At 40.3% G+C, this 25,281-nt stretch overlaps 1 protein-coding gene across 2 annotated transcripts in view; it reads right to left on the bottom strand.

Moving 5' to 3' along the window:
- The window catches only part of NYAP2 (neuronal tyrosine-phosphorylated phosphoinositide-3-kinase adaptor 2), a 321,145-nt gene that overhangs the window by 3,785 nt on the left and 292,079 nt on the right, over window positions 1-25,281 (bottom strand). For both annotated transcript variants that reach the window (XM_073674695.1, XM_073674696.1), the window contains 2 exons: window positions 18,485-18,700; window positions 17,322-17,425 (listed from right to left, as the gene is read on the bottom strand). In XM_073674695.1, coding sequence (XP_073530796.1) covers window positions 17,322-17,425; window positions 18,485-18,700 — 320 coding nt within the window. The remainder of the gene's footprint in view (window positions 1-17,321; window positions 17,426-18,484; window positions 18,701-25,281) is intronic.

Raw genomic sequence — 25,281 nt, 5'->3', positions numbered from 1 at the left:
ACTAATCTAAGTTCTCTGCCCCTAGTAATATACTCACCAGCTGCTATCTTCATTTTTTATCAGCACCGCTCTGGACGGTCTTCTGCAATTTGTGACCTGCCAGATCACTCCAGTGTTTGCTGGGCAATCAGAAAGTCACAACTCAATGTAAGTCTATGAGAGTAGCGTTCTGGCTCTCATAGACTTACATTGAGAGCTTGTGACCGATACCTTTGACTATCTGTCGGTTTTAAGTTGCGGTCACAAGATGGCGTGGGACCGGAGCGGAGTCAGTAACAGCTGATGACGGCGGCTGGTCAGTATAAGACTAGTGTCAGGGAACTTGTGCTATTTCAAGGCTGAAATAAAAAACAACAACGCTGGAGTAGTGCTTTAATGTACCTTTTTTAGTAATTACAAGTAAAACTGCATCAAGTGGACAATAAATACTCAGTTAAGAAAAAAATAGATTAGCCGCAATATATATCGCTTTATGTGTCTTGTTTTATATATGTACAGTACAGACCAAAAGTTTGGACACACATTCTCATTTAAAGATTTTTCTGTATTTTCAAGACTTTGAAAATTGTACATTCACACTGAAGGCATCAAAACTATGAATTAACACATGTGGAATTATATACTTAACAAAAAAGTGTGAAACAACTGAAAATACAATGGTTTGAGAGAAAGCACTGGAGACTTCTAAGGTGGCCAGCAATGAGTCCAGACCTGAACCCCATAGAACACCTGTGGAGAGATCTCAAAATGGCAGTTTGGAGAAGGCAGCCTTCAAATATCAGGGACCTTCAGCAGTTTGCCAAAGAAAAATGGTCTACAATTCCAGCAGAGCATTGTAAGAAACTCATTGATGGTTACCGGAAGCGGTTGTTCGCAGTTATTTTGGCTAAAGGTCGTGCAACCAAGTATTAGGCTGAGGGTGCCAATACTTTTGTCTGGCCCATTTTTGGAGTTTTGTGTGAAATGATCAATGATTTGATTTTTGCTTCATTCTCTTTTGTGTTTTTTCCTTGCAAGCAAATTAAATGAAGACAATAATACCAAAGAATTTGTGATTGCAATCATTTTCAGGAAGAAACTGAGTATTATCTGACAGAATTGCAGGGGTGCCAATACTTTTGTCCACCACTGTATGTTTTATATTCTAGGTTCTTCAAAGTAGCCACCTTTTGCTTTGATGACTGCTTTGCACACTCTTGGCATTCTCTTGATGAGCTTCAAGTGGTAGTCACCGGAAATGGTCTTCCAACAATCTCGAAGGAGTTCCCAGAGATGCTTAGCACTTGTTGGCCCTTTTGCCTTCACTCTGCGGTCCAGCTCACCCCAAACCTTCTCGATTGGGTTCAGGTTGGGTGACTGTGGAGGCCAGGTCATCTGGCGCAGCACCCCATCACTCTCCTTCTTGGTCATATAGCTCTTACACAGCCTGGAGGTGTGTTTGGGGTCATTGTCCTGTTTAAAAATAAATGATGGTCCAACTAAATGCAAACCGGATGGAATAGCATGCCGCTGCAAGATGCTGTGGTAGCCATGCTGGTTCAGTATGCCTTCAATTTTGAATAAATCCCCAACAGTGTCACCAGCAAAGCACCCCCACACCATCACACCTCCTCCTCCATGCTTCACGGTGGGAACCAGGCATGTAGAGTCCATCCGTTCACCTTTTCTGCATCGCACAAAGACACGGTGGTTGGAACCAAAGATCTCAAATTTGGACTCATCAGACCAAAGCACAGATTTCCACTGGTCTAATGTCCATTCCTTGTGTTCTTTAGCCCAAACAAGTCTCTTTTGCTTGTTGCCTGTCCTTAGCAGTGGTTTCCTAGCAGCTATTTTACCATGAAGGCCTGCTGCACAAAGTCTCCTCTTAACAGTTGTTGTAGAGATGTGTCTGCTGCTATAACTCTGTGTGGCATTGACCTAGTCTCTAATTAGCTGAGCTGCTGTTAACCTGTGATTTCTGAGGCTGGTGACTCGGATAAACTTATCCTCAGAAGCAGAGGTGACTCTTGGTCTTCTTTTCCTGGGGCGGTCCTCATGTGAGCCAGTTTCTTGGTAGCGCTTGATGGTTTTTGCAACTGCACTTGGGGACATTTTCAAAAAAAATTTGCCCAATTTTTCGGACTGACTGACCTTCATTTCTTAAAGTAATGATGGCCACTCGTTTTTCTTTACTTAGCTGCTTTTTTCTTGCAATAATACAAATTCTAACAGTCTATTCAGTAGGACTATCAGCTGTGTATCCACCTGACTTCTGCACAACACAACTGATGGTCCCAACCCCATTTATAAGGCAAGAAATCTCACTTATTAAACCTGACAGGGCACACCTGTGAAGTGAAAACCATTTCCGGTGACTACCTCTTGAAGCTCATCAAGAGAATGCCAAGAGTGTGCAAAGCAGTCATCAAAGCAAAAGGTGGCTACTTTGAAGAACCTAGAATATAAGACATATTTTCAGTTGTTTCACACTTTTTTGTTAAGTATATAATTCCACATGTGTTAATTCATAGTTTTGATGCCTTCAGTGTGAATGTACAATTTTCATAGTCATGAAAATACAGAAAAATCTTTAAATGAGAATATGTGCCCAAACTTTTGGTCTGTACTGTATATGTATGTACAGTATCAGCTTTTGAATCTACTCTATGTACATTTCACACTATAGGGTATATAGAGGGTGGAGGTGAGTCCATTTATATAAACTGCAATTTTTACCAGCTTATAATGGTTTTGTTGACTTTAAAACTTGAAATACACACATATTAAATGGTAACAGTATAGACAAATTATGCATATGGTTGACCGCAAACAAGGAAGCATAAAATGCCCAGAAATGAGTGTTGTCCCAAACAAGTAAACAGTAAAAAAACTAAACTTGGAGGGGGAATTGCAGTGAACATTGGATAATGTCAAGTGTGATGAAATCTGAAGAGTCACATTGTTTAAGTGGTATAAGGGGGTAAATAATGGAAAAGCCTAGATGCCCTTGGGGGGAGTACAATAAGGGCCCCGTCACACTAAGCGATGCAGCAGCGATCCCGACAACGATACGACCTGTCAGGGATCGTTGCTGCATCGCTAATACATCGCTGGTGAGCTGTCAAACAGGCAGGCTCACCAGCGATCAGGGGAGCAGCGATATCGTGGAAAGAATCGTTCCACGATGTCCTGCTCCCGTTACCAGCCTGCTGAAGCAGGAGCAGGCTGGTAACTATGGTAAACATCGGGTTACTAAGTGCGCGTGTGCCCCTAGTAACCCGCTGTTTACCATGGATACCACTCTGCTACGGTGCGCGGGAGCCTCCGCGCACCGTAGCAGAGTGGTATCTATGGTAAACAGCGGGTTACTAAGTGCGCGCGTGCCCCTAGTAACCCGATGTTTACCATAGTTACCAGCCAGATCGTTGGTCCCGCTGGTCACACACAGCGATGTGTGCTGGCCAGCGGGAGGCCAACGACCAAAAAATGGTCCAGGACACTTTGCAACGATCAGCGACCTCACAGCAGGGGCCTGATCGTTGCAAAGTGTCACACACAGCGACATCGCTGGTGAGGTCGCTGGTGAGTCACCAAAACCGTGACTCAGCAGCGATATCGCTAGCGATATCGCTATGTGAGATGGGGGCTTAAGTTGAAAAAGAGCAGACCTTATTTATTGTCAGGTAGTCATACACTGATAATGATAAGCTCCTAAGAAAAAAATATTTATTTATCTATTTAAACTGTTTACATCATTATAAATATGCTTTGCTGTTTTGTACACACATTCCTGTTTTGCAGGAATCACACAAGGGTGACCGTGATGCCCTGCAGCAAAAATATGTGTAAATCTGCCAGCACAATGGCTCAATAGTTGTAGCATTCCCAGTGTTTTTGTAGGTTTCCTCCAGATACTCCGGTTTCCTCCCATGCTAAAGGCATATTGATGAGGAATTTAGATTGTGAGCTCCAATGGGGCAGTGATGACAAAATCTGTAAAGAGCTGCGGAATATCCTATATAACAAAACATAATAAATACATGTGACAAAGGAATGAGAGGCCTCTAGGGGAAAATATAAAAGGAGGTAAAATGTCCTAGTTGGTTCTAGGAAGACCTTGGTGCTAGCTGGGAATTTGGACAAAAGTGACCCAAAAATGCTGCCGTAATAGAGAAGCAAGAAGGAGCCTATAGATTAATGCACGGAGTGCGTGGTTTAAGGCATGACTCTCTAAACTAGGATGAAGTTGATCTGAGCACAGAGATATGCTGAGACCTTGGTCATATGGAGTGGCATATGGTGAGGCAGAGAGTAACTGGAAAGTTGATGAACAAAAGCCATGGACCAGGGTTGGCGAAATCCTGTGAGGAGCTAATGAACAAAGTGATGCCTCAGAATCAGTGGCATACTTCCAATGGCGGCAGACCACGTGGATGCTATGGGGCCCGTGAGTTGGGGGGGACCCAGAGCCAGTGCCGATACTGGGCCTCCCCTGCCCAGCATCGTACTTTCAACCGTATCAGCATCCTGGATGCCAATACTGTTGAAAACAATGATGGGAGAGGGAGCTGTCAGCCGATACTCCCTCTCCCATCATTCCCCTCTGCGTCTGAACTCTGTTATGTCTTAGCACAGAGTACACGATGACGTCACTACAGTGTGACCTTTGTGCTGAGCAGTGCAGAAGGTCAGAAGGCACATTGCAGAAGCCGAAGCAACGGGGGAACGTGGAGAGGTGAGTATTTGTTTATTTATTTAGAATTTGGTGCCCATTATGCTGTATGGAGGACAACAAAAGATACATAATAATATATGAAGAACTATATGGGACCATTATACTGTATGGAGAACTATATGGGGCCCATAGTTCTGTATGAAGGACTATATGGGACCATTATACTGTATGGAGAACTATATGGGGCCCATAATACTGTATGGCGAACTATATGGTGCCCATAATACTGTATGGAGGATTATATAGGGCCCATAATACTGTATGGAGAACTATATGGGGCCCATAATACTGTATGGAGGACTATATGGGGCCCATAATACTGTATGTAGGACTATATGGGGCCCATAATACTGTATTGAGGACTATATGAGGCCTATAATACTGTATGGAGAACTATATGGGGCCCATAATACTGTATGGAGGACTATATGGGGCCCATTATACTGTATGGAGGACAACATGGGACACATAATAACATATGAAGGACTATATGGGACCATAATATTGTATGGGGTACCATATGGGGCCATAGTTCTGTGAAGGACTATATGGGGCCCATAATACTGTATGGAGAACTATATGAGGCCCATAATACTGTATGGAGGACTATATGGGCCCATAATACTGTATTGAGGACTATATGGGGCCCATAATACTGTATGGAGGACTATATGGGGCCCATAATACTGTATTGAGGACTATATGGGGCCCATAATACTGTATTGAGGACTATATGGGGTCCATAATACTGTATGGAGGACTATATGGGGCCCATAATACTGTTTGGTGGACTCAATGAGGCCCATAATACTTTTATGGTAGACTAAGTGGGGCCCATAATACTGTTTGGAGAACTATATGAGGCCTATAATACTTTATGGAGCACTATGTGGGGCCCATAATACTGTAAGGAGGATTATGTGGGGTCCATAATACTGTATATAGGACTATGTGGGGCCCATTATACTGTATGAAGGACTATGTGGGGCCCAGAATACTGTATGGAGGACTATGCAGGGCCCAAAATACTGTATGGAGGACTATGTGGGGCCCATTTTACTGTATGGAAGACTATGTTTTCATGTCTATGTGGGAAGGAATTATATTGTTTGCAGGTCTATGTGAGGGGCAATTATACTATTTGCAGGTCTATGCGAGGGGCCATTATACTATTTGTAGGTCTATGTGGGGGGCTATTATACTGTTTGCAAGTCTATGTGGGGGGACATGAGGCAGATTACGTGGAGTGAAGAATGAAAATAACGCTATGGAAAGCATGATGTTCGTTGTAGTATGCAGTGCGCTTTCCATAGCGCTATTTTCATCCTTCTGCCTCGCCAATCCAAGCGTCATTCATTCGTAGCAGAAGTCTAGTTACCCTGTAGACCTAAAACATGGCGCTGGAGATAGGTAGCTTAGTTAGAGCCTTTGTGAGTGACAAGATATAGGTGAGCTGATGCTTTGCTGTCGGAGTATATGAGAAGTAGATGTCTTGCAAATCAACTGAAAGTCGTCATCCTGAAAAATAATATTTTGGAAATAGTGCCCTTGAACACCTAACACAAGATAGGCAGGAATTGAGATATTTAGTTGCAATCAAAATTACCAATTAGTTTCATTAGCATTAGCAACATTTACAAACCTTCTGCTGTTTGCGCTAAGCTAATTATATAAAAAAAATTTATATATCTCAACACAATTAATGTAACAAGTGGTTTCTCCACTTTCAACACACAGAGCCACTTTTCCTGACTACTGAATTCTCAGAATATTTCAACCCCATCAAGAAAAGCTCCTTAAGTACTTAGTAGAGCACCTTTGGCTGTCATGACCCACCTGTCATGGCCTAGACTTTGCTTCTTTGCCGTGCAGCACTCTGCCGGTTTATAGGGTGTCCTGATGTGTTGGCACTTGCTTCCTTGTCCCCATTATTTAACATACTTAGTGCTCTTACATTCATTGAACTCACACTTTACTATTTCCACAATATTTTTTTGCTCCCCTGAGGAGTCCCCAGTTACTGTTAGATGAAACGCATTGGGAGGGAATATTAGGGACATAATTAGTGGGCTGGGATCACACTTGGGTACTGTCCTTGTCAGGACGAAAGACTTTACATGGGACAGAACAGGGAGATTGTCAGCGCCTGTTTGGTCATCGTTCCCTCCTGATTAGTGTTGAGCGAATTGGTTCGTGTTCGGGGTTCCGGTTTGTTCGCGCCAAAAAATCGTCTCTGCTCACAAACATCCCTGATTTGCCATGCTGTCACGCAGACAACACTACTCCTGATCAATGGACGACCCCCACTGTTAACAATAACGGTGAGACCGAACCATTATTATTATTTGCACTGTTGCCTTGGGCACTGCTTATATGTGTGTGATTTGTTATGTTTGTTCAGATGTAGGCCAGGCCTCCATTTTTATATCTTGATTATTAAAAGTTAGGTTTTATCATATCTGACACATGTCTACTCCTGGCTGCTATAACATTATTGATTGGACCCCATCCTGGGGAATTTGCTATTGTGTGTCATGACCTGCCACAAATGTGATGCATCGCGAGACACCAGCTTCTGGCAGCGTTCCTGAGAAATCTTACCACCATTCCTCATGGGCAACTACCTCCAATTCATTAGTATTCTTGGGTTTGCATGCTGGAAACACCTTATTCAAAGCTTAAGCTTGGCAGTCATTGGACCTTCCAATAGGACAATGACCCCAATCATATCTCAAAGTCCACCAATGTTTAGCTTCAGAAGAATTCCTGTAAGATTCTGGAATGGCCCTCAGTTGCATGATTTGAACCCTAGAAAACCTTTGATGGAAGTCAAAGAAGACGGTTTCAGCGTGCAAACCCAAGAATATTAGTAAGCTAGAGACTATTGTTCATGAGGAATCCGCCCTAATGTAAACTACCAAAATCTTCCACTTTCATCAGGTCACAATAGCCAATGTGTGCACTATTAAGTACTAAGGACAATATTCGTGAAGGGGATGAATAATTCTGAAACTGTACAAGTTATTAAAAGTGACATTTTGTTTTTAATTTGGAGAAACCACTTATTATAAGAGTTTTGTTGAGATGATTGGTTTATATTAACTGTTGTTGGTTGGTTTATTGTATACAGGAGAAAATTGGTAAATTTTCGGAATAATCCTAATTTTAAATGGAGGTTATGAATAATTTTGATTACTACTGTATGGAAAAAGAGACGGCCTACCAGAATATAACACGAGTCACAGTGACTTAACATAGAGGGAGTGGTATGGCTCTAGATAGAAGGGTCTGAGATTGGAAAGATAACACCCTAAGTAAAGGAAATTTCTTATAGCTACCATAAAAGTATCCCTAAATTCTGCCACACACTACATGTCTCCATGTCTCCTGAAAAACTAATTTTACAGAGCAGACAGAGTAGGTAAGTTACAGATTTCTGCACTGAATATCATACATCCATAGAAACACATGCAACAGCTGGCATCAGTTGAAAAGATCCTCATGTGGCAGCTGAGCTATGCTTGGTTATTCAGTTGGAACCCTATTTGCATTCACCTTGTTTATTTGCCTTCCTTTTTCTCTCTGCATTATAGCAGTGCCCATACATTCATATGAACATTATGTTCACTATCTCCCAATAAGCTTTACTCACATCTGCTTTTTTGTGGTGGTCGAATTATAAAAATAACCAGAGAATGAAAAAAAAAACTATTATTTTCTCAAATAAGACATCAAAATAGTAGTCAAATCTATAAGTGAGTAAAGTTTTAGACTATGGCCCCACTATCAGTATTCGGTCAGTATTTTTTCTCAGGAGTGGGAGCCAAAACCAGATGAGGAACAATCAGAGAAAAGGTATAATAGAAACAAGTCACCAATTCTGCATTTATCACCCACTCCTGGTTTTGGCTTACAAATACTGAGGAAAAATACTGACTAAATACTGATAGTGGGGCCATGACCTGAGATTGAAAAATGTATCTTCAGACTATGTAGCGGATCACTTGCTGTCCAAGTTGAGGAATAGAGCGCACATGACTTCACATTTCCATTGAGATGCAGCAGTGGTGAGAATTTAAGTTTCCACTAAGGAGATCTAGTGACTGTGGGGTATTATACTATATGATCTATCCTAGGATGATATATCGTTGTTTATAAGAACCAGGCAACTTTTATTTTAGGACCATCCATTTCCCTTCCATTGGGTGCTAGAGAATTGAGACTATTTGTACCTACGCACCTGAGAGTTTGTGACACCTGAGCACCTGTACGTTTCTGAAGCTTATGCTGGATGGGGACATGGTCCTTTGTAGTTTTTTTTCTTTTCAAGAACACTTTATTATGTAGTGTATTTTGTCTATGGCAACACTGCTCATTATCAATGTACTTTGTATTTTTTAATATTAGAATTGCCTGTTTATTCTATTATTCTGTAATATCCACATTTCAGCCATCTATTACTGCGTATTTTTAACATTTATAACATATTATTACATTTTTTGCGGAGTAGATAGTCAAATAACTCTGCTTCATATCCTGTATAGTATAAATGAATGACGTCATATTGAGCCTTTGTATCATCTCCTCCTTCCTATACAAGTGCGGATGATTTTCTGGTTACATTTAGGATTTAGAAAACTACTGTACTCATCGCAGAGTCATTAGATCATTGACAGATGACTGGCTGAGGATAATGGCAGCTGCAGTTTTTGAGCATCTTTATTGTGAATCTATCTACGTGAAATGACCATTGAAGGTAAATCGAGCAGAAAGAAACGGCTTTTGTCCATTTAATTTGACAAAACTTTTTTTTTATTCCAGATGGAACCAGTTATCTGCTGAAAATGTAGCACCACGCTGCAATGTAAAAAAGGACTTTTTGCAATGTGAGAGTTGTCTGGGTTCTCTTTTCAGAGTCATTCTGGTTACATAATGATATAATATACATACAGACTAAGGCCACAGCCCCACAATCAGTACTCGGTCAGTATTGGGTCAGTATTTTTTCTCAGGAGTGGGAGCCAAAATAAAGTGAGGAGAAAAGGTATAATAGAAACAAGTCACCAGTTCTGCATTTATCACCCACTGCTGGTTTTGGCTCCCACTCCTGAGAAAAAACACTGACCGAATACTGACCAAATACTGATAGTGGAGCCGTGGCCTTATAAAGATTTCAGTGAAAGTCTTGTATTAGGTTGTACTGATTCTAAGGTTCAGCCCATTCTCATCCTCAGCTTTGTTCTTTGAGCATTTCCTACATTTGCATGGTGCTACCTGTCATGATTTTTATTTTATACTAGTGTTCAGTCATTTCATGTGTAAAAAATTCTCTCTCCTAGAATACAATAAAACCAACAGCAATACATTTTGAGATAGGATCTGGACAAAACTGTTAAAAGTGTGCCTGTCAGTAAGGGGTGTCTCCCCCACCTTGGATGGTTAACCCATAGCTCACCAGTTTTGCTTTGTGAAATTGTTAATTAATAATATGCTTATTATATGCATTATGTGGACACATGTTGTACTACAAAATTTGTGGTGTAAAGATCCACAGTGTATTAAGTTGTGGCGAATTATCCAACATAGCACTATGAAGTTTTTTTATGCAAATTAAGAGCTGCATTTTACAGTACCAGCAGAAACGAAACGTTTTTCAAAACTGCAGCATGTCATTTCTTTCAGCGTTTTTTCAGCATTTTTGCAGCATTTTTTCAGCCATAGAAAGCAATGAGTAAGTGCAAAAACACAGGTATCAGGTTTTGTTGCATTTTTGGTGCAGAAAACTTAGGAACAACAGGCACTAAAGTGTAGCAGTATGAAAAACGCAGCAAAAAAAATGCAACAAAATCCATGGCAGAAACACAGCAAAACCTGCTTTTTTTAATCGACTTCTTTACTGCCAAGAGAGCAGGTTTTGCCTGCAAAAAAAAAAACGCAGCAAAAACACAACGTGTGAACCATAGCCTTAGGCCACGTTCACACGTTCAGTATTTGGTCAGTATTTTACATCAGTATTTGTAAGCCAAAACCAAGAGTGGGTGATAAATACAGAAGTGGTGACATGTTTCTATTATACTTTTCCTCTGATTGTTCCTCACCTGGTTTTGGCTTAAAAAACTGAGGTAAAAAACTCACCAAATACTGAACGTGTGAACGTGGCCTAAGGCTGAGTGCACACGTGTTTTTGCTGCTTTTTTCAGAGCAGATTTGTCACAAAATCTGATGGGTTTCCTGATGCCAGCAAAGTGAATCAGAATCCTGAAGTCTTATATACACCTTGCTTATTTGTGACTTGCAGATTTGGTGCTGATTTCAATCTGCAGTATGTCAATTCTTTCAGCGTTTGTATAGATTTCACCCAAACAAATGAGTGGGGGAAAATCCAAAAATGCAAGTAAAAAATGCAGCAACAAGGCTGCAAAAACACATTTTTCTGCCACTGCACTTTTCCTGCCAAGAGATGCAGAAATGGTGCAGAAATTTCTGCACCAAATACTTAACGTGTGCACATTTTGACATGCTGCTGATTTTAATCTGTGGCAAATCTGCATGGATATCAGGAAATCCTTCATGTTTTGTGACAAATCTGCACATGAAAAAAACACAACAAAAAAACAAGGAAATTGTAAGGAAATTGCAATGTGTGCACTGGCCCTAAAGTAGGAAGGGAATGCTAAACAGGTTGGTGCCTGGGGGTATGCCTGCTATGCCTGCCCCGAATCAAAAAGGTGTAATTTGTGCTTGACCAACAAGTAATAGATAAACCGGCCAAGTTGCTATCAGCTGCTATGTAATTGCCTAAAATCTGTACCCACCTCTCATTTGAATATCTTTTTGCTAGGTAAGGGCTCTTTCACATGTCCTGATATTTCCGGTACCGGAAAAACCCGTACCGGAGATATCTGTATCCTTGTGTCCATGTGTGGCACACGTGTGGCAACTGTGTGCCACATCAGGAGCACATGTACCAGAGCCTGGGAATCAGTGTACAGTTAGCGCTGTTCCCAAGTGCCGGGTGCTGAATGCTACCCTCATCATTGTCCCTTGCTCATGCTGTGATCAGCACAAGCAAGGAACAATGTTGGGAGTAGTAGTAGTCTGCTCCCGCAGTGTCCATGTGTATAAATAAGAATAAAATCCTTATACTCACCTGTCCAGAGATGTCCCCCACTGTAATCCTCTGACCGCTGATGCCGAGGAGCCGAGGAGAGTGAGCCGCTCCAGAGAGCGGACCTCGGAGCTGTGCTGAGCTCAGGAGCGGTGTCCTGTCACTCAGGGCCCCACTCGCTGGTGCGGCTCAATCTCCCCGGCTCCTCGGCATCAACTGTGAAAGGAACATGATGAGGGCAGCATTCAGCACCTGGCACTTGGGAACAGCGCTAACTGTACACTGATTCTCAGGCGCCGATACGTGTCACACTGATGACACATGGATGTCATCCGGGTGTGTTCAGCATGGGACATTTTGCAGACCGTGCAGCGTGTAAGAAACGGACATGTCTACACGTGGAGCACAAGGACACACGGTCCGTGGAAACACACTGACGTGCACAGACCCATAGATTTCAATGGGTCTGCATGTGTCAGTGTCTCCAGTACGTGTGGAAACTTTCACCACATGTATCGAACAGACTGACGTGTGAAAGAGCCCTAAGGTTGACTGCTGCTTGTACCTTGGAGATCCACCATCACACCTGGGGACTGGCAGTTAAACATATCAGATGTTTGCTGTAGTTTTAAAAAGTAGATAATTCCATTCATCTTGAAATCTGAAGTTCACATGTTATTAAAATAATAGATAAGTTTATGAACACTTGCTCCTGTATTAACATTGATAGAATGATAGTACAATCTGACTTTGTTGCTGTCGCGTATCCTTGCTTGTATTTATCCCACTTCCAAAATGATAGATATTTGTGCACAAACATGGCACATTATGGGGTCATTTATGAAGACAGGCATTCTTTGTGTGAAAGAGTAGAGTCTCAGTCTTGGAAAATGGCATAGTGCCTGATATTCCTTTATTCTTGTAAACTTTGTTTAATAAAAAATATGGTACAAGAGATATTACTACAAATTTACCTACAGTGCACCTAAAATTTTGTGAACCCTTCAAAGTTTTCCATATTTCTGCATAAATGTGACCTATTTCTGCATCATATTTTCACACAATTCCTAAAAATACATAAAGAGAAACAAATAAAACAAATTAATCAATAATATTAGACTTTGTCATTTTATGAATGAGGAAAATTATCCAATATCACATGTCTGTGAGTGGCAAAAGTATGTGAACCTTTAAGATTAGCAGATAATTTGAAGGAGAAACTAGAGTCCAGTATTTGCACTCACGAAATGGCATGACAATCATATAGGAGTGTGCGATTTGTTTTATTTAAAGAATAGGGATCTATCAAAGTCTAATGTTCACTATACATTGTGGAAGTATATCATGGCAGGAACAAAGGAGATTTCTTAGGTCCTCAGAAGACTTGTGTCACGGGTGTGTCAGAAGTGACAGACAGTCACCCTGCAGTTGGCTGCAGGAGATCTCTATGTTGGCATTACAGACACCTTCTTAGAGGCTGTCTCTCCAGGACCCAGTGGCTACAGTCCTCTTGCTAATTAACACCCTGGCCTGGGTGTATAAATACCTGCTGTCTGCTAGAGGGAGGTGCCGGCGATATTCACATTACCCTTTGTGAAGGCTCGGAGCTAGTGCATTACTTCATCCTCTCTGGAGCGATGAGGACAGGTGTTCATCGCTCTGAAGTCGACTAAAAGCTAAGCTAGCTTCCCTTGTTTGTTCCCCATTGTGGTCTTTAGTGGTCAGTGGGGATCGATAAGCGCTCATCCCCTTCCCTTCCCTAGCCAGGGCCAAACGCCAGGGAAAGACAGGGCGAGGTTCACATGCAGCGATTGGTGAAGAGCCAATATAGGGACGTTAGTGGAGACAGGGTGATACTAGATCAGACTAGGAGGTCTCCACTTTCCCCTTTCCCTAGAGTCTGGGCTCCCTTTCCCTCTTCTCTTTGTGTTGCTCTAAGTCTCACACCTTGCGTGACAACTTGTTAATGGTCATCAGGGTGGAAAAGGTTACAACACCGTTTCTAAAGAGTTTTGACTCCACCAATATACAATCATACAGATTGTGTAGAAATGTAGGAAATTCAAGACCATTATTAACATCTCCAGGAGTAATCGACCAATAAATAGTCCACAAGATCACAAAGTAACCTCTAAGCAACTAATGGCTTTTTTCACATTTACTAATGTTAATGTTTGTGTGTTCAAGAAGACACAGAAAACAATGCATGGAAGGATGCAAGAAAAAAGCCACCGTTTTCCAAAAATAATAAAGTGGCACATCTGCAGTTAGCTAAGATCATCTGGACTAGAAGGTTATTAAACACTGTTTTGCAGACATGTGAGATTAAAATAGAACTTTTTAGTTTAAAGCACCACTCCAGCATTTTTTTTATTGCACCGCTTTAAATGTAATTCCCCTGCCCCCTGTCTCATACTCACCTGCCGCCGCTTTCATCCTTCTCCAACGTTGCTCCCGTCGGTCTCTGGTGAAAAGTGACCTGCCAGCAACTCCAGTGTTTCATGGAACGGCGTGGAGGTCAATTTTCAATACAAGTCTATGAGAATCTCGTTCTGGCTCTCATAGACTTGCATTGATCTCCTGTGACGTAACTTCTAACTTCCGGCCAGTCAGGAGTTGTGGGCACAAGATGGCACCACAGGACTTGAGCAGCATCTGTAAAAGGTGAAGCTGTCTAAAGTTGAGTATAAGAACGGGAGCAGGGGGCTTACATTTAAAGCGCCGCTCCAGCGCAGAAAAAAAATGCTGGAGTGGTGCTTTAAATGAGAAACCTTATGTTTGGACAAAGGAAAACAATGATCCTATCTGAAAATCATGGTTTTGGCCTAGTTTGCTGCATCTGGGACAGGACTGTATGCCATCATTGATGGAACAATGAGTTATGAATTATACCACCAAATTCTAAAGGAAAATGTCAGGACATTTGTCCATGAGCTGAGTCTCAAGAGAACGTGAGTTATGCAGCAAGTTAATAACACAAAGCACACAAATCATTCTACAAAAGAATGGTTAAATAAGAATTAAGTTAAAGTTTGGAATGGCCAAGTCAAAACCCTGACCGTAATTCTATAGAAATGTTGTGGAAGGATCTGAAGTGAACAGTTTTTGGGCGAAAACCCACAAATATAACAGAGTTGAAGCTGTTTTGTACATAGGAATGTGCTAAAATTCTTCAATGTTGATGTTGATATGCAGGACTAATCAACAATTAATGGAAACATTAAGATGCAGTTATTGCTTCACAAGGGTTTTTTATTGAAAGCAAAGGTTTACATACTTTTGCCACTGACAAACATCTGATATTAGATAATTTTCCTCATTTAAAAAATGGCAAAAGTCAAATATTTTGGTTTGGTTCTCCTTACCTACATACTTTTAGGAATGAAAATCTGTGAAAATCTGAGGTAGTTTAGGTCAAATATATACAGAAATATGTCACATTCTGAAGGGTTCACAAACTTTCAAGCACCAATGTAATTGAAACAGCTGCGTGTCCACAGCCCTAGTAAACCATAATGGGTATAGAGTAGCCATGGGTGGACTGAATCATGGTCTCTGGCCTCTGGACGGGAGGATCGCAAATTTCTTAAACCCACGATCCCTGGTGCTACCTTTGATTAGCCAAAGGTGGGCGACATCATTTCAGCGTGATGCATAGATTACATTGTACCAGCCCTGGCTAATCAAAAGCCATTTCGGGGATCCCTGAAGGTAAGAGATTTGTGAGTCTCTCATCCAGTGGCAAGAGGCTACCGATCTGGCCGATGGACCGGAGTTCCATGCATCGATCCGCCCATCTCTAGTACACAATGAATAATTCTGCAGGTGATAATTGTAGTTTGATAAAGACACTGTGGACTAAATTCCCCCATACATATTAGATAAAGTTTGCCTGAACCTATAGATTTCAGTTGAATCAGCAGAGCATCAAATTTGTATGGGGGGCCTCCCAATTTTCCCTCAACAGATATCAAGGGAAAGAAGGATTGAGCAAATTTAATGTCAATGCTCAATCTTTTTGTTCTTCCTATAGAAATTTTGTGGACGAATCTGAAATGAATAAGTTCTTTGACGAAAGCCTGCCAACATAACCAAGTTGAAGCTGTTTTGTAGAGAGGAATCAGCTAAAATTTCGATGTGTGGGACTAATCAACAGTTTGGCACTAGCTTACTCCACTCTGTACATTTAAAACCAAACAAGTGTGTTTCTTTGTGATGAAGGCAGGATAGGTAATTGTCCATTAAACGGCCTGGATGTCAGTTTTCTAAGACATATGGGCACCTTATAAGTCCACAAATAATAAAAACAATAAAACCCTTGTTGAAATGGTAATGGCGGCCTCCATATTTGTTAACCAGCTTTACCAAAATGGATAGAAAATTACTTGACATACTGTATATTTTCAGATGATTTTTTTAATTGTGGGTCTAAATGGTCCTTAAGAATCCCATATGAACTGAGACTAACATATGGTTATGGCAATTGCACTGACATATGAGACACTGTAGCGTGCTGGACAGATGTTTCTAAACCACTTAGACAGTGAGTGTAAGACACAAACAGATCTAATGAGAACATTTTACCAGTTACTAACTCTTATGGTTAGTTTGGTAAAGTAACACAATAATGACACACAGAATCATGCATTGAAAAGAACAAGATATCGGCACAACACAAGTGTGATAAAGTCTTTTGATGCAGTTTTTATTTATCTTTTCAAGATAATATAGATATGGCTTTTCATGCATAAACACTTACATCTTATTCTTATTTTTTGGCAATAGAATGGGCTCAGTATAGCCCCCTATATGCCAGGGAGATATGTAATTCCAGGCAGTTTACAGAGCTCTCTGGCACATAAAGAGGGTAATGTCTCTTATACAATATACAACAATATTTTCATTGTATTAATTTTAATATATTCTAAATGTTACAGGGCTGAACTTGTGTAGCTGCCATTTAAATGAGAACGATGGCTGTGTATAGTATTGTGTATAGGCAGTGACACCTCAGATCGTATATAAACATGCACCAAGACCAAAGAACCGTAAATGCAAAAACTGTCACATATCTAACAATACAGAAGGGAGAATGTTAAAATGCATGTACAAATCATTAACAATGGATTTGTTTCGGCAGACAAGACAGTCATCTATACACATAAACAAGGCTGTGAAATTTATCAAACTACGACAGTAAAAATGTGCACAAAGTGTAAAAAAAAAAAAGTAAAATGAAAGTACAAATAGTAAAATGTTACAATAAATTTACAGAATGAATAGAACCCGGATCAACGAAGAACTATAGGAAAAAGATATACAAAGATCCTCCGTGAACAGAGCGGCGGATGACTTTGTTGACTAATGGCAGACAGAGAGTGGACCATACGAAGACAGACACACAGAGCTGACGGCAACAGATGACAGACACAGAAGTGGAAAGTATTTGGCATGTTGAATCACATGACGTCATTCACTACTGGGTAACGGTGGTACCTGGCTGTGTTGTTGCTCATTGGCTAGCCTGAGGGGGATTACTGAAGGAGGAGGCACACCTGACGTGGAAGCAGATCGACCTAATTTGCAGCTAATTTTCATTTCTGAAAAAAAAAAAAAAATCATACATGACATTAAAATCATAACAATTACATTGTTTTTTTCTAGATTTTGTACAATTTATAGCATTTAATACCAACCAGTGGATTGGGAGCCTCATATAATACTTAGGTTTATTGTGTGATGGGGAAGCTATGCAACCCTAGTGACACCTGGGATGTCAAAGTAAAACCAAATCTCCACATCAGAGTCAAAACTATACCATCAGCACTTAATAAATGGTCAGAACCATGTAACTCAGGCATACCTTTAATACAATTTATTCTTTTAATACCTGGCATGACACAACACCATGAGTCATATCAAGTGTGGATCACAGCTAAAAAGTTGATCTCTGCTGCAGAGAGTTAAATGAAAGGAATATTAGCAAGTAGGCAGAAATCTGTGAATGCTAGTGAGGCTTCATCAATTAGACCCTGCTAAACATGCAATAAAGCTATTGTATTTAAAGGGGTGTTTGCTACTGGACACTCACCTATTATAGGCCCCAGGTAGATGAAAAAAAGACTATATTCACCTCCTGGACCCAATGAAGCAGTTTTTGCTCAATCTTCAGGAGTGCACCACTACCCAGCCTCCTGACTTCCTGCTTGCCGGTGTAGGTGCGCTTCTGATTTATTGACTTATAGTTTGTGCATTGTTGTGTCGTTAGTCCCAACTGTGCACTCTCTAATGCTGGAGACAGAAGCCGCTTTGCTCCTGCAGCATCTTAGGAGAGTAGTGGGACTAAAGCTTACGAGATACAGTGAGCAAAGATTACAAGCTCAATAGAAAAGAACTTGTAAACACTGATAGACCTAAGAGGCGGCTTTAATGAGCATTAAACAATAAAATTAAATTCTTAATTCTTGAGTATAGTGAAGATTTTTAGTAACAAGTCAGGTGCGAAGTTGCTTATTTTTACAAGAACTTTGCAATTTTATCAAATTAATATGATGCAAAAAACGCTTTATAGACATTCATTACAGAATACTTATTATTCAAAATGATTTATACCTCAACAGTGAAGCCATCAACGCTCTTCATGTATGCAGATCTCTTACCTGAACTGTTGTTTCCTGCTAACATTGTTGGGCTCACAGATGATCTTCCAAGCCTAGCGGACACATGTGTTGAGACCGGAGTTCCATCCCATTCCTGAGATTTGAATGACTCTCTGGAGGATGGTGATGAATGGTGGTGACCAGATCGCTCTTTGTTTTCCAACTTTGGTAAGGGTTCTGTACTGTGACTTCTCACTTTAATTTCATCACATGGTTCTAAAATAGGGAAATAAAATTATAGTTCATCAAAATTCAAATGTCTTTTGATAAGAAACATTAACTTATCTTTAATCAAATTAGTAGATCCTCTAGCTAGAAATTTTCATACTTTAGGATAGACTGTTAAAAGGAATCTGTCAGCAGGTTTTTGCTCCCTCATCTGAGATCAGCATAATGTAGGAAAATAGACTCTGATTCCAGTGATGTATCACTTAGTGTACTGGGAGCAGCAGGTGTGATACAATCAGAGTTTTTAGATGTAGCAAAGCTCAGAAAACACAGTGAGCTGCTTATCAGAAGAGGGGGGCATGGTCTGATCAGGGCTGACGCTAGCTGTAGTCCAGGCAGTAATAATCCCCTGATGATGAAATGGGCATTGTATTGAACCAACAGCACACAGCCTAATAAGTGACAAATCCCTGAAATCTGTCTCTCAACCCCCACCTCATGCTGTCCTCAAACTACACAATAAAAATCTGCTGAGAGATTCCGTTTAAAGGAATAATTTTCAAAAAGTTTTTGGACTTGGAGCACTCCACACCAATGAATAGGGGGCTTTCATAACAGAAGGCAGCTTACAATTCTGTTAATTTAATTCAATGAGATAGTGTATACATAAGTAGATAGTAAGAACACCCTACTTGTCAGATGTTTTTATTTAAAGGAGTTTTCTGATTTCAGAAAAAATGAAAATAAAAAAAAGCCATAAGTTCTACTATAAAAATGCATTCCTCCTCTTTTTCTATGTACTGCCGATTCAGTGCTAATCCTGAAGGCTGTTTTTGGTGGTCTTCGTTTACAAGCTGCATGTTAGTAACTGCTGAGTGGTAATGCCATTAATACGGCACATGCCAGCTGAGAGACCTGGATACAGAGGTCATGTGTTGCCAGCTTGTGAGAAGGATTGGCAGGAGTCGAGAGCATTACAGGGGGTTGATGAGGTTGGTTAGTAGTCTTTTTTTATTTCAATGCATAATATATTGGTTCTTTTAATTATTTTTTTCCCCCAAAATTGGACTACCCCTTTAACTATTGTATGGCAGTATAAATATAAAGGAGAAATATTGTTCTTTGTATCATAAAATCAGCATGCCTATCCCTAAAAATATAAAACTAGTTTAGTAAAATAAGTAATATCTTTAAAAAACTTAATAGCACTTATCCAATGTATACGTCCATGTAAGCGAGCCCTTAAAGCAAATCTGTCACCAGGTTTTCCCAATATAAACTCTGGCCACCACGTTTAGTGCCTCTTTTACAGTAGTCTAACAAGCTGTATATACAGTTCCCAAACCCTCTGCATAGCCCAAAAAATATCTTTTATAATCCCCCAGAGGTGCAGTCTGGTCCATTGGGCATCATTGGTCTTGCAATTACCATCCTCATGACATGGCGCATCTTACATCATCCATCTAGTGTCCCCCAATTGTACTCCCTTACAGGTGTACTTCTGGGTCTACTGAGGGAAGAGCAAAGGACTGTAGTACACATGCGCCGGCGTTACTTCTGGGTCATCGACGCTCTTTGACTTTTCCCAGCGCATGCGCATTACAGGACTTTACTCTGACATCAGCAGGGCAGAGCAAAGCATGCCTGCGCAGGAGCGCGATTGGGGAACACTGTGTGGATGACATACGACACGTCATCCACATTAAACAAGCAGGGGGATAGTGATTACAACGAGAGAGGATACGCCGAAGGAAGACCTGTCATATCCATAGGACATGATCGCTCCATATGTGGTATTATAAATATTATTATAATATTATATTATTAAATATATAAAATAAATGATATATATAAAAATAATCTCCATATTATAAAATGTATTTTTGGGATATGCTGAGGGGGTTGCGGACTTACATACATATCTTTCTTGAATACTGTAAAATTGGCATTGAAGGTGGTGGCCACAGCTTGTATTGTAAAAACCCAGTGACAGGTTCCTTTTAATTAAAAAAAAGTTGTACTATATGGTATATCAGGGTCAGGATATATATATATGATAGGGTGTACTCCTAAAATGAGAAATAAGAAACTCTAGAAAGTGTTAGATTACTTTACTATAAAGATTCAGTAAAGAAGAAGAGATGGATAGATAGTTTCCAAGAAGCAGCCTGAACGTCTCTAGAGGCTTGTATCATTCTATAGGATAGTTAAGACAACATCGTGATCAACAAGATGATTTTTTATAGCCTGAAAGGGTCCTTGACAGCCTCTAAGTTCAAGTCCTGATTGAAACAAACATGTAGCTTTAAGACGAATGCTCATGTCCCCTATGCCAGTGGTCCTCAGTCAGATCCTTTGGAAGACATTCACTCTTTAACAGAATGACACAAATAAAATGAACAAGAAAACATTTAACCTCATTAGGTCAAATAAAACACGCAACAGATTTTTTGCAGAAATCCTGTGACGGTCTGATATACCTGAGTATGGCTTACTGAAACGTATGTTGTTGCCATCAATCCAAACTCATCCTGATGAATGGAGCTTATTTATAATCATAAAAAATTCTGCAACAGAAAGTCTGCCATTCATGAATATAACGTAATAGCAGTTTTACACCCAAAATTTAGTAATTGTTTTTTTTAGCAATCCAAAAAGCTTTTCTGGATAAAAGATGCAAAAGGAAAAGTAAAAGTGACCTAGTGAACTCCATATTTCTCATTTTATGTAAATTAAAATAAAAAGTCCGCTCAGAACTTCAGCACTTACACACGGTAGCTGTAGTTTAACTTTATCTATTCATGAGTGGGACACAACAATGATCGCCATCTCTTTTAGAAAAATCCGGAAAAACATCAGACCGCAACCAGATCAATGTTATTGTATGGGGCTGTGCACATTGTTTGTCTGAGGAAAAAAATTGCTGCATGCCCGAGTTTGATCTGATATTCAGATAGCTCTCAGCTATGCAAGTCAATGAGTGCGTGGAAAACATTGGACTGCACTCAGATGACCTCTGAGTGCAGTCTAAATTCTCACAGAACGGAGAAGATGGAGGCATTTTTTTCTCCATCTTCTCCTCATTTGAGTAAATCAGATCACACTATGCTGACGCTCTGATCAGAGTTTGATCAGTAAATGATTTGCATAACCGACCGGATTCTCTCTGATGAGAGAATCTCCGACCAACTGCACCTTTCCTTAGGCTAGGTCGTCAGTATCAGATGTATTCACTGTTTACATCCATCAGAGCTGAAAACAGGTGAAGGTGCCAGGTGAACTAAGGATAGATCATGTGAATGTACCAATCCCTTCTTAATTTAAAGCTAAGCCATCCTAGGTGGCTACGGAATTACTGTACTTCCACATTTCTTGGTAGTGGTGCTTGTAGTACACTGCACAATGCGAGGCAGTAATTGATATGTGACAATGACAATGTCTAACTTTTTCCAAACCATTTATTACTTAATAGTTACTAGTTAATATTGCAAAATAGACCTATCAAAAATTATTAATCGAACAATCATTTGTAAAATATACTGTTTGTGTCAGTGAAGATTTTTACTGTCAATGACTTCAATATCTTTCTACCTTCACATACTACAGGCATTTCTGTATTAAAAAGTCATCCATGAGTATAATCCTAAAAAAATAGTCAAAAGTTGAATAATACTTAAAACTTAAAAGGAATGTGTCATCCAAAAATGAGTTATTGTTTAAATCAAGTTTGTAGGTTAATCTCATTTTTTTAATTTTTGGTGATATTTTTTTTTAGTTTTCATATCACTATATTAAAAAAGAAAATCATTGAAATCTTGCAGTTTTCATGCTGGCCACTAAGCCTAATATTAGACTTCGTATTCCTATTTTGTAGAGATCCCTTTTCTGTTGCTATTTCATTGTCATCACAGACATGATTACAAGGACAGATAATACCTCTATATACAGTAGGTAACACAAGGCCTTGCACTCAGAATAGGTGATAATCACAGCTCACCTCCATCCCCTTCCTGCACTATGACTTGAGCACAGGTCACCTACCATGCTTAGAAATCCTGCATTTTTCCTCTGAGCAGCTACTTCCTTGGTTTGGGTACAATGAGATGGCTGTCAGGTTCCCTTCCGTTCAGACTACAAACCCACCAAACTACTCCAGACTTATATACTAACCATTTGTTATGTTGTCCTTGAGAAAGGTGAGGGTCCGGCACTGAAACGCGTTGGTACTAATAAAAACCATATCTGAATCTCCAAGGCTACGAATTTCAGCCCGCTTAACGTGATTCTCTCCATTCTGGTACATACACATCTGGACGATATCTCCTCCAGCCATGGGAAAGCAGCAGATATTCACACTTGGGCCAAGCCCCCACTATCAGTATTCGGACAGTATTTTTTCTCAGGACTGGGAGCCAAAACCAGGAGTGGAATAATCAGAGAAAAGGTATAATAGAAACAAGTCACCAATTCTGCATTTATCACCCACTCCTGGTTTTGTCTCCCACTCCTGAGAAAAAATACTGACCGAATACTGATAGTATGGCTGTAGCCTTAAACAGGTGTTGTGCCTTCACACAAGGCCACCCGGTGAGAGCAGCCACCCCTTCAGTGGTGTTCTTTTTCTTTTCAAACGGTACTCCCCTATGGTGCGCACTTTTGCCCCTATCTGATTTCTTCAAGACTTATATACTAGACATAAAGACCTTATGTATGCAACTGTATTCCATGCAGCTGCTAGTTACCCATCGGAAAAATATATATATTTATTTGCATATGAAAATATATCCGGGTAATATTTCTGCCAAAAGCTATTTGTCTGCTTCTAGAAATATTTCCACATGTAGCGGCATCATACCCTGACAACATCATTACACATACTGGTGATCTGTTCCATGAGCTTTTTCACTTGGGGCCGACCACTAGGGTTGCCAACCAGATTTTTCAGATTAGAAAACCATAAAGAGTAAAAAAGCCTGAGAGTAATAAATGCCTATAGGTCTGAATACTGATGAGAACACATTACTGTGAAATGTAAAATGCTTATGATTATACTCACAATGATCTACGGAAATGTTTCTAGTTGAAAAAATAGACGCATACATTTTTTTTCAGACATTGGAAGAAGTTCCATCATATTTACGGACTCTTTGCAAACGATTGAAAGTCTCTTGTTTGCCCAGAACCAATGCTCACGGAGTTTCCTCCAGGGGTTCAATCCAATGTATTATTTAGATAAAAGATGTTAGGAGAAAAACATTACAAGAACAGGATCAAACTATAATCTGACCTATTAAATACTATTAACTGGTACTGTGATGTCTTCTTTAGAAAATGCATTAGGAACACCTGGCAAGAAACCTGAATAGATGTAATCATGATCGGCGGGTATCACACTGGCACCGTATCAGTTCTGCAATGTCCTCGCAGCATTTCTTTGTGTGCTGTGACTGACGGTTGTTTGTGGCACCGGGCTCCAGATGATGAAGCTTTAGTCGGTTAACTTCTACTGGGATCATTTGAGGTTGCCTGGCACGGTGCCAGCCTTGAAGCTCTTGCTCTCTGTTTTTCATCAGCAGTGTTTCTTCCTAAATTAAATGCCCTTACAGCAGACAGCGTCTTAAGTCATGTGGGAACATAGATGCAAAGTGAAGACACACAAGCTCTTCATCTCGCTGTCTGTAATCTATAGGCTAATTTACTGTACGTAGGCCGGAAATGAGAAGTAAGTCGCTCGTAATAAGGCAACAGAACATTCTTACACATGCTCTTATCGATGAAGTTACCAGATAATTCTGCAGGAATCAGTGGGAAGCATTTTAATGAAAAATCTGTTGCTTGCAAATAAGAAAAAATAATTTAGTAAATTTGTGCCTGGCCTTGATCAAAGTAATGCAGCAAAGTGACAATGTGCGGAATAGTCAAACAATTAATGTAAATGGAATGTACTGTGCCTCAGATATCCTGTATATTGCTACATTATAACGCAAATATTATAGTAAAGTGCAGATCTAGCAGAGAAAAAACAAATCTCAGTTTACCATATGGGATGATAATGTGCTTATTAGTGTTGAGCGAACACTAAAATGCTCGGGTGCTCGAAGCTCGGGCCGAACTCACTGTGATACTCGGGTGCTCGACCCGAGCAACGAGCCCAATGTTAGTCTATGGGAGACCCGAGCATTTTTGTGGCGGCACCCCCGGCAGTCTGTAGAAAGCCTAAAAAGTGCCCAAAACGATAGTGACAGTGCTCAAAAGACATAGGGACAGCATGAGCATCGCCCCAGGAAGCATTTCTGACCCCCAGGTCACTGCTGTCAACAACGTGGTCAGAGGTATTAAGCCACTTTAACGGGCTCACAATAAAACGTTCAAAAACGAAACTGAAACGGTTTTCCTGTGAAATATGTTAAGGAACTTCCTTTCCAGGGTAAAGACTTGTGTATAAGGTAAAATAAATAGCCAAAAACAAAAATACTCGTCCACACCTTGGGCTATGTTCACAAGTAGAATTTTTTATGCGTTTTTGCACTTTTGTATTGCTTTCAACCGTGACAAATGCATTCACCGGGAAATGTCATTTTAACATTTTACAATCTTATCTGGCCATGTGCTGTGTGACATATGCATGC

The sequence above is a fragment of the Phyllobates terribilis genome, unplaced genomic scaffold (assembly GCF_046119375.1).
Source record: "Phyllobates terribilis strain yellow unplaced genomic scaffold, ASM4611937v1 Scaffold_3__8_contigs__length_932513732, whole genome shotgun sequence".
Taxonomy (NCBI): Eukaryota; Metazoa; Chordata; class Amphibia; order Anura; family Dendrobatidae; genus Phyllobates; species Phyllobates terribilis.
The sequence above is the reverse complement of the archived record's forward strand: the minus strand, read 5'-3'. Positions and strand labels throughout refer to the sequence as shown.